Below are 17941 nucleotides of genomic sequence, written 5' to 3'. Positions count from 1 at the left end.
CAAATCGCCAGTGCCATCCACAGGAGACAACCGTGACCGGCCAAACTCGATTGTGGCGGAACATCCCACAGCAGTCCATCCAGAGGCTGATCAAGTTTATGCATCAACACTGGCAGGATTGTGTTAATGCTCAGGGTAATTATACCCCATACTAACTTTGTTTTTCATTTTGACAGCGAGTCCTGTTTCATACTGAAAACTCATGATTATTATTTGATCTGTATTTTTGTTCACATTTTCTGCGATTTTGTTTGACATCTATATACAAAATATTTGACTAGATCCATTACACCTGAGTGTTACGCTTTTTTTGTGTGTCAGTGTGTGTGTGTATATATTATATATATATATACACACACACACACACACAAACCCTGTGGTCTCTTCTTCAGATGAAAGTGGTTAAGAACAGTTCTTGATGCTTGCACAGTTGAATCAACAGTTATGTTGCTAAAGGGCATCACCTTTACTTGCTAGATTCTTGTGACAGACACACCAGAATTCCACTTTGAAATCAATGATCCTATTCATCATGGACAGGGAGTGGGACTACAAATCAGTCATCTGTCACCTATTACTGAAAATAGACCATTGATCTTCCTGCTCCTGGTCTATAACGCTCACAGCACTTACTGTGAAACACTTCCTATAGACATACTTAATGATTTAAAAAAATAATAATAATAATTTGTTGCAAATTATCCCACTGCAATAGATGAGTCTAATTCACTAGTGCTTCTGGTGGTAAACATATATTTTCTCTGAGAAAACTTATGGCTGTCTTTAATAATTGCAACGACAGCATCCGAGTTTTCACATTTTTGGTATATGCGAGTAATGTATTTGTTATGAAAGTTAAGAGACAGTCCCTTCTTACACTAAAGCTAAAAGCCATTCCATGTTTCAAGAAATATACTTTTCGCAGCCTAGTTGGAAACACCATCTCCACAGTGGTGTATGTGACAATGGGCTCAAGAATGGTCAAAACCTGGTTTTAGTGTGATGCAGTATCATTTAATTGTAATTTCTAAAGGACATGTGATGTGTCTGTGATCACGGCCATACTGGTCTGACTGTTTTCCAAGCAATGTTTATTTCACTGAAATGCAGACGAATGAATCCAGATTAATATTGTACTTCTTATTTCAAATGTTATCATGACCCATGCAAATTCATATTCAAACAAACAATCTAAGTTAATCCAACATTATACCAATGGCCTAATTAAAAGCAGTGCAATCACACAATTTAAGGATATTACATTGTCCAGGCACAGCAAACATTTTACCACACCATTTTAGCAACATCTATGGATAATGGAGTTTGACTTCAAAACTGAATCTATGTCACTGCACACTGTAAAAGTCATTGATTGGTAAATGGATGAAACTGCAATCCTGTTATTTTCAATAATCGTATTTTACATTGGGTGTAATATTTTTCATAAAGCTGATATTACTATACATTTGACTGGCTTTTAGCTTAATAAAACACATATGAAGAGTACATCTTTTAAAGTAATTTATTTAAATGTGCATAATATTGATTGTGTCAATGTTACTCTAATATTACATGTTATAAATATTTAATTCCACAACCAGTGAAAATAAATGAATTAAAAGTTATGGTTCTGAGAATCAAAAGAGCACTGTTTTTGGAAAGCCGGTTCATGCAGTTATCATATCTGCCCCCTCTCCACCAGTGGCATCTTCAGAAATATTCAAGTCCTCCAACATTTCCACCAAGGAGACCCGAGGAGCCCCGTCATCATCAGTGTCACTTTCCACTGGGATTTTTGAAGCATCTGGAAACACGTTTTGCAATGTAAATCCAATGAAGTTTCCGTTTGTCACAACACATGGTTTTCTAATACCAGCTTCCAAATGATACGACTTCAAAATCTTAAAAAAACAAAACACTAAACAGCACCACTGTAAACAGTTTACAGAAAAATTACTTTATTCACATTTTTTAGACCCCTGATGACTGAATTTTACCCATGTCATTTGATTGTGACTTTATTATTCTTATTTATTTACTAATGTATTATTAACCCTTTAAAGTCCATTTATTCAGCACTTGTCAGGCGCATTAGGTCCAATTCATTTTTACACATGGTTAAAAAAATATATAATTTTTAGCGTAAAACAGATTTAAAAGGAATTGAATCACAAAAGGATACTCAGTACTGTATCTCCAGCCAAGCCACACCCTTTGTTCGCTGTATTTTTCACATACCTCTTTATAGACGTGCATACTGATAAATCATCTCCTGATCACTCGTTTTATCACCAAACTCCTCAATAATGCGATCCAAGTCATTATTTTCATATTATAACAAAAAGCTCTGCAAATGTTCATGATATTCTGTGAGCGCTGGATGCAGAAGCAGCTATCTCTGTAATGCATGGATCTACGAGCTACGCCCCTTTTTTTCAGTTTCATTTGGCTCCTATCTGTCTCACTCGGCCATTGAAAGATTTTCTTGGCTTTTTCCAGAGAAAAACAACCAGAGACCTGTGCTTTACGTCTTTACGATGATGTCAGAAAATTGTAATGTCGGACCTGGTCTGACATATGACCGCAAAGGGTTAATTTGTTAGAACAAGTAATTGCCATAAAGATCAGACCTTAACTACTGCTTACCTCTAAAAATGTTAACATTTTTTCGGAGAGCTTCATCTTCTTCAAGGTCCTCAAGGAAGTCCTGGTACTGTCTGAAGTAGGAAAAAAGACACCAGATCCAAACCTAACACTATATGACAATTGAATGTGGTTTATCAATTATTTTGTATAACTTTACAATAAAGAGCAAAACTGGCATATATGATGCTAACTCTAGTAAACAGATTTGAATAGTAGCTTCTTCAAACAGTATCTGCATGTTTTTGCAGATTTGGGACAAGAGGGCACAAAGGAAGGCTTTACAAATGGTTTTAAAACATGCAGACATTTCCTAGGACAGGAACATGAAGCATAGATGATACGCTGCTCAAGTAACAAGACTACCTCTCGTCATCTGTGTCCATGCCTTCCCGCTCTCTTTCCATTTCTTTGAGTCTCAAGTTCCTCCGACGCTGCCTCTTGCTGCGGTCAAAACTCTTCTTAATCAACACCTGAAATTAGAATGCATGAAATTAAAATACACCTTCGCTAAAAAGATTACAATCATAATGCTACATCTTGTTAACTAAACATGTTGGACTTCAAATTTAAAAAAGCAAATGTGGTTTCAGTACACCATGAGATCTATCGAGTCTCCACAAGAGGGCAATATAACCTAAACTTTTCTATGCTTCTTATCTTCACCCAATCACAAAGCAAGATTTACAACTGTACTGATCCTTAAAATGTATTTTTTGAAAGCAAATAAGTTTATCTATAGACGGTATTTTATAGAAAAAAAAAACTTACCACATCAGGAATATGATGAGGGTTCATTTTATTTACAAACTCATCATTAACGTTGGAATTGGCAAGATCGAACCTCAAAACAAAGAATAAAAGTGTTTTCAAAAAGGTGAAAGCATTGATAACACCTGAAAGTTACTACACAAAAACTTGTGTTGAAATGTACAGTATAGACAACAACTAGTTTTGGCAACAATGAAACAATACTGTAATTTCAAACATTGGTTGCAAGGCACAGGTTGTAATTGTACTAACTTAAGAAATTATCCCATTGTAGTGACCATTTAAATGCCTAAATGTATCCCGAGCCCTAACCTTAACCCTTTGCAGTCCTATTTTGCAGACATCAAAAATATGTCAAGCACAGTTCTCTAGTCGTTTTTTCTCCGGAAAAAGCTGAGAAAACCTTTCAATGGCTGACTGAGACCGATAGGAGTCCAACGAAGGCGAAAGAAAAAGGGGCGTATCTGAGCAATATACATAACCCCTGCACCACAGACATAACACAGACACAAACAAAGTCAATAGCTGCTTCCGCATCCAGTGCTCAAAGAATATCTCAGACATTTGCAGAGCTTTTTGAAATGTTATAGTAAATCAGGAGATAATTTATCAGTATGCATGACTATGAAGAGGTATGTGAAATACAGCGAACAAGGGGTGGAACTTCATTGGAGATGAAGTACTGAGTGTCCTTTGCTATGCAGTGCCTTTTACACCAGTTTTCCTCTGAAAAAAAAAATTTTAAACAGCAAGTGTGAAGATAATTGGACCCGACGCGCCAGACAAGAGCTGAAAAATTTTACTGGTCCCCCTTATATCCAGGATATGCAAATATATTTCCAAACACAATAGATAAACAGATGCATCCTGGTACTTTTGCTGTGGATCACATGGTCTGATTACTGAATGAACCCCAAGCTGACATAGTCTACTTTCAACCGGGGATCTTACCATCTATCTACTGGTGTAGTCGAGCCAGAACGCTGCTCCGGTACTTTTGTTTTGGATATCAGCTTGACTTAAGAATTAAATTAAAAATCTTTATCGATTTATTATGAAATTGCTTATATGGCGCCCAGCCGGTCTAATTTCAGTGCCTGGGCACAACCAGTCTTTCAACTGAATAGGCACTATGAACAAAACAATCTGTGTCCGATTCCCTACATACCAGTTTTGATGGCACGCTCCGATAACCAGCACGTATTTTAAATATTTGCAGAGTCAAGAGTCACACACACAATGCATCTCCTGCACAGTTTTCTGATTTCAGTGAGTCGTCCTTGTGATGCACTGAAGAGAACACTGAAGGCAAACAATTGTTTTTAGAAAAAATGCTGATTGAATATAGCATCTTACAACTGTGGCCATACACAAGGGTTTAAAGCTATTTTGTACATACTGGTTAGTGCAGAGACCCGGAGACTGGAATGAATGACTGCCCTTGCAATTGGCTTAGTTTGGCACTTTGTGCACTGGGGGTAACTGTAAATCTGCAGGGAAAAAAGTGTTAAGCTGTGATTTGGTGGTGAAGGAATAAGGTGCCCTTGAGCTGGAATTAGTCTCCATGTTTTGTCCTGTGTCTCTGATTTAGCTGTGGGAGGTTAATGAAAGGCAGCACTGCGATAGATAGATATAGAGAGCTCTCTCTCTCAAACAAGTGCTACATATTTAAAATAGACACTGACAAGTAATGTTATAAACTATTTCTCTATCTGCTTTGCTTGTTTTTTTTCTCACAACTTACAGCACCAGAACCGCCATGTTTTTTTTTTGTTTTTTTTTATGAATATTCAGACTGTATTAAGTAGTAGCAAAAAAAAATATTAAAGAATGTAGTGTAAGATGTAATTGTCCAGAACTATCATCACATAATATTTTAAAAAAATTAAAAACAAAAACAATTCAAATTGTACCGATACAGTTCTTAAATTGGTGACAAATAAATAACTAACAGTGTTTGTGTGAGTTGTAATATTACTGGATGCAGAGCTCCAGGGAAAAAAAAAAAAGAGACAGGGGGAGGGCACTATATACTAATATTGTACAGGGCGTCGTGGTGACTGCAGTTCTGCACTGATAAGGACCTCATAAAAATCGAAAGGAATAGAAAAAACACCTGCATGATAAAAACAGCCAAAAAATAACCAAAGACAACATTTACCTGCTAGATGCTTTCAAAACAAACCAAATTTGTATGGAAAATTGACAATCTGGTAGCACTGATCAAGGGGGAGTAGCCTAAAAGTCGCATGCGAGACGCATGCATTACCTATTAAATGTTACCTCAAGTTCACTGTACAACTAAAACATGAATTTGTATAATCTGTCTGAGAAAAATCAATATTTTAATTGCCTTTACAGTACTTTAAGATGTAGGACTACACCACTTCATCTATGCTAAGATTAGCTGCAAGACAGTTTAAATTATGGTGCACCACCGGGATATAGTGGGTGCAAATGTAACACATGGGGTTAAGGGTTATTTAGATAAAATACCTACCCCAAAACCAAGTCCCCGTGATTGAGGAGGTGTCCCAGATGTGTATGACAATGATACTGCTGGCTTGTGTTCATCTCCGAGGTTTTCTGTACCCATACTTCTGCAAGGACATGCTTAAAAAAAAAAAAACCTAAAACTAAAACTACAAAATGGAAACTGGCAAACAAAATAATACATTTTCTAGCCATACACCTGGCATCTATTTATAAATTGCTATGCCCATTGACTTCTTATCTGGTTTATCTGGCCTGTGCCCAACTTTAGTACTATATCTTGACCACAAGCTTCAAGCTACAGACTTGTTTCTGACCACGGGTCTGCAAGACGTATGAATTTGAGTTGCAGATCCTCGGACAGAAAGTATGCAAGCTGCAGTGAATTGGTTTGTCATGCAACTGCAGTTTGCACCATTCAGTATTATTATTATTATTATTATTATTATTATTATAATACTTTAGTCACATCTGTAGTTATGAATCTGTAGTTTTATGACTGCGAGTTCTTACTTTGTTGGATCTCATGCCAGCTCCAGCTCCTTGCTTATGATCTCCGACAGTTTCTATATCCATCACAATAAACTCCTCCAGATGTCAGGGTGAACAGAGGCTGTGAAACGGGGAGCGCTAGTAAGTGTTTCCGTCAACCTCAGCAACTAGATTCACAGTCAATTAAAGGAAAATGTACAGTTATAGTTATAAACGTGAAATTGGCATTAAATCATAGAATTCAATACTAATGTTTGTGCTCGGCTCAGCACTAGTCTTCAAACTCAATCAATTAATTCAATGGGCCACATTATACCTCATAAAACTAATGCCAATGTTTTTTGGGTTTTTTTTTTATCCTGGGTTAGTGGTAAAACAGAACATATGTTTTTTGTTGGGGTTTTTTTTTTTTTTTTGGACAGAAATATACAGATGTCAGTGGTTTACTGGGAAAGCCAGCAATAGTTTCACACAAAGTGACCTGAAACAAAAACAAGTGATTGAGGAACATCATGATCCTTTTAAAAACTCATTAGATCACTTAAAATAAATCAAACAACCGCAAGCAACCCTGTAAACAACAAAAGAAACATACTCTGCAAGGTACGGGGGTCAATAAGATGAATGGCGCTTGTCACTCTGATGCACACACAGATCTGACTCATATTCCCAAGGCTCTGGGCTAGTCGTGGGGGCAGGCACACTACATTGTCCTGCAGAAATAAGACATAAACCACATTTATCAGCAACAGAATGGACCTCTCTGTGGTATCCTTTAACACATTCAATAAAGTGGAGTGTCAACTAATATCTACCATTTACAGAATCCTGAATTACAAAAACATGCCTGCATTGCTAAGTCTTATTTGAAGTTTGCTTTGCAAGTAAGAGCAAGGGCTTTAAAGCTCCTTTAAATTGTTTAGTTGTCACTTTATACAGTGCATGGAGCATTTCACTTCATACTTGCATAACATGCAAAGAAACATAAATGAAGAAAACATCAGCCGACGTCATTTTGCAGTTGAATACCACCCCCACCCTGCTGTTTCACACATGGCGCCTGCTCACACCATGTGCAAAACAGCAGGCAACACAGAATCAGAAAACAATTCAGTTCCCACCACACCCCCCTAATGGATGAACAATACTAGAAATCAATAGGGAAATGCCATTATTTTCTGTTCTACTCCAATAGACCAACTATTAAAAGTATGGAACAGGAGATCACGCGGATTCCATGCGATGGAGGTCTGGTGTACTGCTGCCAGCAATTTCTAAAATACTGCTCTTGCTTGCCAAATTCATTTATGAATTTCTTTTTGGGGGGGCTAATCATCATTGTAGGCTTTTCTAATAAAACACATCCCCCAGTTAAGAGTTGTGGAACACTGATTAACACTAAGATTTTCAAAAGGGAAAAAATAATAAATAATAAAACCAGAAACATGCCTTGCAGATGGGTACAATCTCCACAGAGAAGGTGCTTTTATAATTGAACGTGCTAGTGTGGATGTCATGGGAGATCAGCCGCTGCGACGTTTTAGACCTTTAGAAAAAGAAAAAAGCTGATATTTCTTGAAGATAAAGGTGACCATTTGGGAAAAATGGCAACTTATATAATCTCTTATCAAAATACTGGGAAATACTGTTCCAAGATCAACTGTTAGTGTCTACCTGGTGCTGATGTACCAGTTTTGTCAAGCTGCTGCTGTTAATACTGTACTTTAAAATGTTGAGATGAACTACCTTAAATAAAAATGTAACTAACTAATTGCACATACAGATGAACCCACTTTATGCCATGACTGCCATGCAGGCAGAATCCATGATATAAACCGGCTTTCACGTTTGCTTATGACAACACATTACAAGTGCAAAAAAAAAAGAAAGAAAACTAATGGTGAATTGAAGAGCAGTGTTTTAATACTGTACAGTTACTCGTTCTTTACACTTAAATGTATGTAGTTTACTACAGGACAAATATATTTTGTGTCATTAACTGGAACTAAAAAGTTTGTGTCATTACCTACTGTCGACTGATGAGAACTATCACTTAGGCGCTGCACTTGGTGGTTTTTTTTTGTGTGCATTTGTAAAAGGACTAACCTTGTTAAAGCAGAAAAATATGGTGACGTTGGTGTTTTGTAACTGAACTGTATCCCGTTAAAACAGGCTGCACAAAATGTCAGTTTATCAGCCAAGGTGATTATTAGTTATGTTGGAAATTCATTATATCCTGTGGTTACTTAGTAAAACTCAGCCACGAAACATTTGACAGATGCACAAAACGTGACAATAAGCAAGTCTGTGAGATGATATTAAGAGAGGTAATTTCTCAAAAGAACCTATGGTGCATGCGAGTGATTTCTGAAAAATAGTGATAATAAACAGGGTATGATTAAGTGAGGTGATATAAAACAGGTTAATCTGTATAGTCATCTGTTATACCTGCATGGAACTGTGCACTGCAGGAAGTCCATCATCTTCTGTCCATGTTGCTTCAAAGCATAGTAGAAATCGATTCCATCTGCAAAGAAAGTCACAGAAACCATCAACAGATGTGAATATAAATTATAAAAATGATATCTCTCTGAAGATACAGCAGTAGTAGATGTGTTAACTTAAGCCCCTTTTACAGTGGCACACCTGAGCCGAGCCGGGGATGAGCCCAGCTAGCCTGATACGGCTCGGGCACCTTGAGTTGCTTTTACACTGAAGAGCCGAGGCGAGCGAATGATGTCAGGCGCAATGAACGCGCAGAGAACAGAGAGGAGGTGTGTGGCAAAAAAAGGATTTTTTTTTCTTATGCTTTGTCGTTCAAACATTTGCATGCAGTATGCTCTTTTAAGCCTATCATTAATAATAATGATAAAAAATAACCATGAAGTCGTGACTGAATATGTTGATTATTACAGCTCTATACAAATAGGGACCTTAGTTTTCAGTGTTATTTCATTTATGATTAACTTATTTATGAAGCGACATTAAAGCCATATGTCTAACGTAAGTTAAAGGAGTTTCATTATTTCTCTTTAAGACTTAACAGAAGGGCCCCAAGTTAAAACAAAATGGATTCACATTTAGTGAAATCGAAACAAAAAAAAACAAAGTACAAACCCGTAATATCTTAGTTTTACCGTTGTTAATTTGTGAAAAGACAACTTCAACGACAGTATACAATGAAAAATTAAACAAACGTATAAAATGAAGGCAAAAGGAATAAGGTTACAGATGCAACAATCAAGATGCACCAGCGTCATGACGAAAGTCAATAACCCCGCCCACGGCCTGCTTCGCCCCGAGTCAGATTCAGATATGTTATCGGGCTGGAGTTTCACGGTATGGGGCGACTCGGGTCAGGTCGGATATATTGCCAGTGTAAAAGCACCCGACCCATGAGTGTCCAGGTCCTCACGGGTCGGGTGTGCCAGTGTAAAAGGGGTATTAGTTGACAGATTGAACAACCAGATATTGTCTTGCCCCATTGGCTGCAACTGTGTTTCATAGGAACACACAATGTATTGGCAAGAAAAAAAAAATTCAAAACAGTAAAGAATCCCAAATGCTTAAGCATGCACAAAGACGACAACCAAATGAGAAATGAAAAAATGGTTCGGGAATTTCTCCCAGTGCCATTTTAACCATCACACTGCATTACTAACTTTTACAGTTTACTTTATTAGTGAAGCATACCACAAACCCTTAGATGTGTATAGGTTCAAACCACCAAGAACCCTTAAATAATTAATGAAAACCTCCACTTTGTATCACCAACCACACTCCAATCCCTCTGCTATTCACAAACAACAAGAATGCTCAGTGCAAACAAGAAACAGATCTGAAGGGACTACTACAGGATGTTACAATCATTGTTGCACAAATACCTTCCCAGTATCAAGTCATCATTACTCGGGGTATACATTTTACATACCTTGGGTAAACCAAACAAACAAAAAAAAAAAGTTGGTTGTACTATATTAATCTTGTGCAGTTACATACCATGGGTTTCTTTAATACGAAGAGTATTCTGATGTAATCTGTGCTTCAGAATCATCTGCTCTAGGTAATAGAAAGTCTTCTTGTGAGAGGTCTGCAAGAAGTATTATTGAACAGTAAATATTTCAGAACTATTTCATCACTGTTTATGACAGATGAAATGGTAGCCATATTAGTCCAGAGAGGATAGACAAAGAGAAGGATATGTGATACCTTTTATTGGACTAACTAAATAATTATACATAAGCTTTAAAGATCTCAAAGGTCTCCTCTTCAGGTGAAAGCAGGAAAGAGAGATTGATGTTTAGATCAATTGTGTATCATCACTGTTCATAAAATTCAAACTGGCAGAAATATCTACAGTATTTACAGTATATTGATTTTGTCACTTCCAGATCTCCGAAAAGGACGATGGAAAGTGAATACAATACAACATGATGGAAAGATAAGACATTACAATACAACATGACGGAAAGATAAGACAGTACAATACAACATGGTGGAAAGATAAGACAATACAATATGGTGGAAAGATAAGACAATACAATATGATGCAAAGATAAGACAATACAATATGATGCAAAGATAAGACAATACAATATGATGGAAAGTGAAGACAATAAAACTCTGGTTTTGCAAATGATACATTCCATCAAACAACCTGAAATATTCACCTTCTGTCTGACCTGCACCACTGCTTTCCAGAAATCCTTTGCTTCAATGCGGTGGCAGTCATCACACATTTGTGACTGAATTACAAACTCAACCACAAACACCTGCTGAAGAATGGCCCCATTCATAACCTTAAAAAAAAAAAAAAGAGGTTAACTGCAATGAACGAAAAAAACAAAAAAACACGCTAACTGAATCTGCTTTTGGTTAGTATGAAGACAATAAGTACTAGGTCTGCAAGACCATACCAATTGGAAATTAACCAAACACTTCCAGACAGTGGGTAGATTTGAAAGTTAGTTATTTTTTATTTTTATTATGAAATTTCCCAGGAAAGATAGTTTTCAATTTTAATTTAGTTATTTTTACTCACCTCTTTTTGTATTGTCAGCTTAACTTTAACTCTTTTGGAGTGTGGCTCAGTCCATACAAACCCTGCATCAATCAATCTAACCTTATGTAAATAAACAAAATATATATATATATATATATATATATATATATATATATATATATATATATATATATATATATATACACGTATACACACACACACAGTGCCTTGCAAAAGTATTCAGACCCCTGACCAATTCTCTCATATTACCGAATTACAAATGGTACATTGAAATTTCATTCTGTTTGATATTTTATTTTTAAACACTGAAACTCAGAATCAATTATTGTAAGGTGACATTGGTTTTATGTTGGGAAATATTTTTAAGAAAAATAAAAAACTGAAATATCTTGCTTGCATAAGTATTCAACCCCTGTGCTGTGGAAGCTCCCAGTTTGCACCGATGAAAGAAATTGCCCTAACGAGGACACAATTACCTTACCATTGGCCTCCACCTGTGAACCATTAAAGTTGCTGTCACATTTTCTGGATAAAAACCCCACTGTTGAAGGATCATCAGTAAGGCTGTGAATCTGAAGGAAAATGAAGACCAAAGAGCATTCTACAGAAGTTAGAGATAAAGTAATACAAATGCATAGATTAGGGAAAGGGTACAAAATAATATCCAAGTGTTTGGATATCCCAGTGAGCACAGTTGGATCAATAATCAGGAAGTGGAAGCTGAATCACACCACCCAGGCACTGCCAAGAAAAGGCCATCCCTCAAAACTCAGCGCTCAAACAAGGAGGAGACTTGTGAGAGAAGCCACAGAGAGGCCAACAATCACTTTGAAGGAATTACAGAGTTCAGTGGCTGGGAGTGGAGTAATGGTGCACCAGTCAACCATATCAAGAGCTCTGCATAACACTGGCCTGTATGGGAGGGTGGCAAGAAAGAAGCCGTTACTCAAAAAGTACCATCTGAAAGCACGTCTGGTGTTTGCCAGAAAGCATGAGAGTGACCCAGCTGCGATGTGGGAAAAGGTTTTGTGGTCAGATGAGACCAAGATAGAGCTTTTTGGCCAAAACCCAAAGCGCTATGTGTAGCGCAAATCTAACACTGCCCATGCCTCAAGACATACCATCCCTACAGTGAAGTATGGTGGTGGCAGCATCATGCTGTGGGGATGCTTCTCATCAGCAGGGACTGGGCATCTTGTTACAACTGAAGGAAGAATGGATGGAGCAAAATACAGGAAAATACCGCAAGAGAATCTGCTTCAGTCCGCTAAAAAACTGAAGCTTGGGAGGAAATTCACCTTTCAGCAGGACAATGATCCCAAGCACAAGGCCAAAGCAACACTGGAGTGGCTCAAAAACAAAAAGGTGAATGTCCTACAGTGGCCCAGTCAAAGTCCTGATCTCAATCCCATTGAGAATCTGTGGCATTATTTGAAAATTGCGGTCCACAAGCATCGTCCAACCAACCTGAACAACCTGGATCAAATCTGCCAAGAAGAATGGGCCAAAATCACTCTGACACTGTGTGCAAAGCTGGTACATACTTACCCCAAAAGACTTAAAGCTGTTATTGCAGCGAAAGGTGGCTCTACCAAATATTAATGTGTGGGGGTTGAATACTTATGCAAGCAAGATTTCAGATTTTTATTTTTCTTAAAAATATTTCCCAACATAAAACCAATATCACCTTACAATAATTGATTTTGAGTTTAAGTGTTTTAAAATAAAATATCGAACAGAACGAAATTTCAGTGTACCATTTGTAATTCGGTAATATGAGAGAATTGGTGAGGGGTCTGAATACTTTTGTAAGGCACTGTATATAATTTTAATTGACTAATCCACAAATGACAATTTGTTTTTTACAATACAGCACAACTCTGAAAACACCTTTGTTGTACACTAGTTAACCACATGAACTAGCATGTCCAATTAAAAGTAATCAAAACCACTGACATTTAAAATACCATGCAAAAAATAGCCAGCAACATGCAGTTGCAATGGACAGTAAGCATATGTCAATCTAGCAATAGGAAGAATAATATTGTACCTTAGTCATTGATGCCTTCAGTTTTTTCAGACATAAGGTAAGCAGTTCCCTGGATTCCAATGCACATTGCATCCAGGTGGCTGGAGGCTGAAGGTACCTGAAAAACAGTTACTTAAAGTTAGATCATCAAGAGGATGATTAGAAGTGGCCAGCTTATTTTAAATGACCTGTAACTTTCCAGTGCTGTACACTAAATAAAGCGTGTAAAAAAAAAACTATCAGAACACCCGATGCATTCTATATATTACTCCTCTTATTAAATATTCCTACTGCCTCAATGTTGAGATTTGTTATAATGGGTGACTCCAAAAAAGTTGTGCAGAACAGTGGGGCAACTCACTATATAAAAAATAAAATACAAGAATTATTTATAAGTGTAAAACTATATATATTTACACACAGATACCTTTCACATTGTTTGCAAAAATGAACAGAGACTTGTTTGGGGATTCCTTCTGTGATGTCCACATGAGTTCTTAAGCAGGCAACACACATATTGGCTGGGTTTGGGGCAATGGGGGTTCCACATTCACAGCACAGGCTAAAGAAGAAAAAAAACGTAGAGTCATTTTATTTATTTTTTATTTCAAGATGTTGCAATATATTTGTTTGGTTTTACAGCAAATGCACAACAAATGTTGGTTCAACATAGCACACACATCATTCACTTTATCCCTGGAACCAGACAGGTAGGTGTAAAAATATTACTGCTCCCAGGTGAAGCCTTTGAGACCTAAAGGTTCTTCATTTACAAAAATCCAAAATATTATTAGAGACACTTAACAGAATATATATATATATATATATATATATATATATATATATATATATATATATATATATATATATATATATATATATATATATTAATGATAAATAATACTTACATGTTACCCTGGCTGCTTGCTGGTGCTTGCATGTACTCCATTTACTTCCGAGTGTGTCGCTCTAAATACAGTCGTTGTTGAATAACGTTAGAATAGCCTTAGTTTAAGCAACTGAATTCCCATTGAAAATGAAATACATCACTGTCTAATAGAACGATCTAACAATTTGACACCAAAATACTCCCAAGTGACAAAATCACTCCTATTGTCTACCTAGTTAAATGACATGCGTGGATAGATTCACACCAGACACAGAGTAATCATATAATATATATATCAAAATATATATATATCATATTGTTATATAGTATATATATTCTATATCTATATATATATATATCTATATATATATATATATATATATATATATATATATATATATATATATATATTAAAATATATATATATATATATATATATATATATATATATATATATATATATATATATATATATATATACACACACACACACACACACAGTTGGGCAGTATTAAAATACATATTTTCATTCCATTTATATTTTGTAATGCAAATGCCAATTTAGAACTATTTTGTATAGAAAATACATTTCCTGAGTATTTTGTCGTTTCAAAATACTCCAAAATACATTGTCAGTAATAGTTTGTATAAAATAGCTGTATAAAATTTAATTATAGTGTTCGCATATTTGATTTAAAAAAATTCACACGCACGCGCCAGTTCGTCTTGGGAGTAACTTTAAATGAACAATGATGCGTTGGCTGCCACACTGTCTTTCTGGAGACAACGGGGGCCTCATTTACCAACCGTGCGTACGCACAGATCTGTGCATATACTGTGTGTACACTCGATTCCACGCAAACTTTGTGATTTATCAAATTTTAACTTATCTCTACGCAAATTTCTAACCATCCGTATGCAAATTTCAGTGGCTGAAAAGTGATAATGCACACTTGAAACATGTTTTGTTAAGTAAAATAAGATGTTGGGCGTTTGAAGAACAGTTATTCAAGGGCTATTGTTTTATTGCCGTTAATGTCCGAATAAAGATATTAGCATATAAATAACCAGACTGTGATAATAGCATATGGTTAATATAATTACAACGATGCACATCCAAAGAATAACACGATGAACACGATGTTCACGGGTGAAGAGGTTTGGTTCTCCGGTGCCCCCTCCTGTAGTTCGCACACTAGTTTTTGTGGACACAATGCGCCTTTTACCCTCAACCTTCATGTCGGACCATTTCTTTTTTATTTCGGTCATGGTCCGGCTCTCAGACCTCCTGCCAAGCTTCATATTTTTGTTTATTTGACAGGCCACTACTTAAGCTGCCAAAAATGGAGGACTTTTCAGCCTCGACCTCGCTTAACAAAGCCTCAATCTCACACTCTGTAAAATTGCGTTTCTTGGTTTTCTTTAGCTGTGCACCTGCCATTGCTGCTTTAGAACGTTTGCTTCTTTCTCTTTTAGAATGTTCACTGTCACTTAAGTATGCCCCTATGTATGCAACATATAAGGCTAATTGAGGGCGGGGAATTGAACCCCAAGGAAGGATGTGGCATCTTTAGAGCAATACCCTTTAATAAAGAAGCTGTTTGTAAGTTTTAAAACCATTCTTCCTTCATCTGCTCTTGTTGAGCATCTCTTCTCTTTTGCTGGCTTGATTTTCAGCCCTCAAAGAAATCCTGTCAGATGACCTCTTCCAGAAACTTGTTTTGCTGAAGGAGAACTGATAGAGAACTATACAGTGCCACACATCAGTCTAGTACATCACTGAAAACTACACTAATGTTAGACATAAAATAAAAACTGTTTGAATATTCAAAGGTTTTTGTTTGCTAAAGAATTACGCCCCCTCCCCCCACAAAAAAAAAAAGTTCAAAAACTTTCTGGTGTTGAAAATTGTTGTTTGTTTTAAAATTGCATCTTGACAACAAAAAATTAAAGGTGTTTGGAACAGTAATGGTCTCTGAAGAGTCCTTTATCAAAATGCTAAAACCCTCACATATTTCCTAAAGAGCAACTTTGAAGGGTTACACTAATAACAACCATTAAAAACACATTCCAAAATGTTCATGTTCAGGCCTTATCTAAAATATCGATTTTGGGGGGAGATTAACTATATATAAATAAAAAAAAATAACAAATCTGTTTTTTAAATATAATTTTGTAATTTAAAATTGTATTTTCTAAATACAATTGGCTTTTGTATTGAAAATACAGTGATTCCAAAGTAATATGTATTTCGATACATTGTATTTTGTATTGAAAATACATTTGCTGAGTATTTTGCCCAACCTTGAACACACACACACACACACACACACACACACACATATATATATATATATATATATATATATATATATATATATATATATATATATATATATATATAGGTCCCACTTGAGGTCACTGCACTACTGCAGTGTACACACGTTTTAAAAATAGAAAAAAATTATTCCTTTTTTTTTTTTTTTTTAACTAGAAGTCATTGCTCAAACATGTACATAGAATTGTCATTTCCCAGATCCCCTGCTAAATTCATGGTTGTTTTATTATATATTATCATGACTCCTTGTTTAAAGTTTGTTTTAACCATATTTATGATTATGTACGTTGTTGCAGTAAACCATTACAATGTAACTTTATATAGCGTCTACTACTAGATCAATAGTCTACGACTACACTACATAAAGTACAACAGGATCCGTGACAAATTAACATATCTTTGAGATAAACCTACAAATTCCCATTAACTGCGTGGTTTCTGAATTGTATTAAAGGCTGATTACTGTCATTTTCTTTTTAACATGCTCCGTGAATCTCCACGTCGCTTCTCGTCGATCTCTGGTGACAGAATGAACACGTCCCAAGCTGCCTAGAGTGGAAGGACCCTGTACTCTGGTTGCTTAAGCAGCGCCTGCACCGATACCAGCCAAAACACTACAGTACTAAGTCGAATTTTCTTAGTCAATTAAAACATATACAGAGATACTGTATTTGCAAGTTGTAGGATTTACTTTCTAATAATATAAGCAACAATGAGGCATAATAATGTCCCATTATACTTTTTGTCTGACATTTAATGGTATGCTCTTAAACGAACATCTTAGATAGTTTTAGGTAATATAGAGTCTTGCATCTGCAGAAATGAGACCGCTTTCTATACATTAAAAATGTGTATTGAATTACAAGATAAGGGTTTCTCATTATAGAATATGGGTGTACGGTTTTTTGTTTGTTTGTTTGTTTGTTTGTTTGTTTGTCTGTTTTTCCCACACACAAGCAATATCATCATTATGTAATCCAGTCATAATGTTCTGTATGCAGTGGGTTAGATACACTGTATTTTCAGCTCCACTGTAATGTTGTAGTGACTACTGTTCCCACAGAAGAGCCTCAGTGTGTCACATGGATGCCTCTCTTTGAAGCAATTAACTTATTTTTACAAATAATTTGACCCCTACTCCTCTCTGTTCCCAGTGAGATACTGTTACAGGCACTGGCAGAGATTTTGGCAGGTGAAGAACAGGAACTATCTGTACTGGCACATATCCATGCAGCTGTCGTTTGCCTGCATTTGACTATGTTT

The 17941-nt window shown here is 36.2% G+C and overlaps 1 protein-coding gene across 1 annotated transcript; it reads right to left on the bottom strand.

Annotated features, from left to right (window-relative positions):
• Window positions 1-1657: 1657 nt before the first annotated feature.
• On the bottom strand, window positions 1658-17226 carry LOC121323693 (60S ribosomal export protein NMD3-like). The gene is given in 16 exon segments (XM_041264887.1): window positions 1658-1804; window positions 2647-2717; window positions 3010-3116; window positions 3415-3487; window positions 5915-6027; window positions 6421-6566; window positions 6995-7112; window positions 7849-7945; window positions 8848-8926; window positions 10399-10489; window positions 11070-11198; window positions 11441-11521; window positions 13473-13569; window positions 13879-14013; window positions 14360-14420; window positions 17142-17226. Coding segments are annotated over 15 exon segments (1515 nt in total). The 5' UTR covers window positions 14401-14420; window positions 17142-17226; the 3' UTR covers window positions 1658-1667.
• Between the last annotated feature and the right edge of the window lie 715 nt (window positions 17227-17941).

Source organism: Polyodon spathula, chromosome 11, assembly GCF_017654505.1.
Source record: "Polyodon spathula isolate WHYD16114869_AA chromosome 11, ASM1765450v1, whole genome shotgun sequence".
Classification (NCBI taxonomy): domain Eukaryota; kingdom Metazoa; phylum Chordata; class Actinopteri; order Acipenseriformes; family Polyodontidae; genus Polyodon; species Polyodon spathula.
This window is presented reverse-complemented; position numbering and strand designations above follow the sequence as displayed.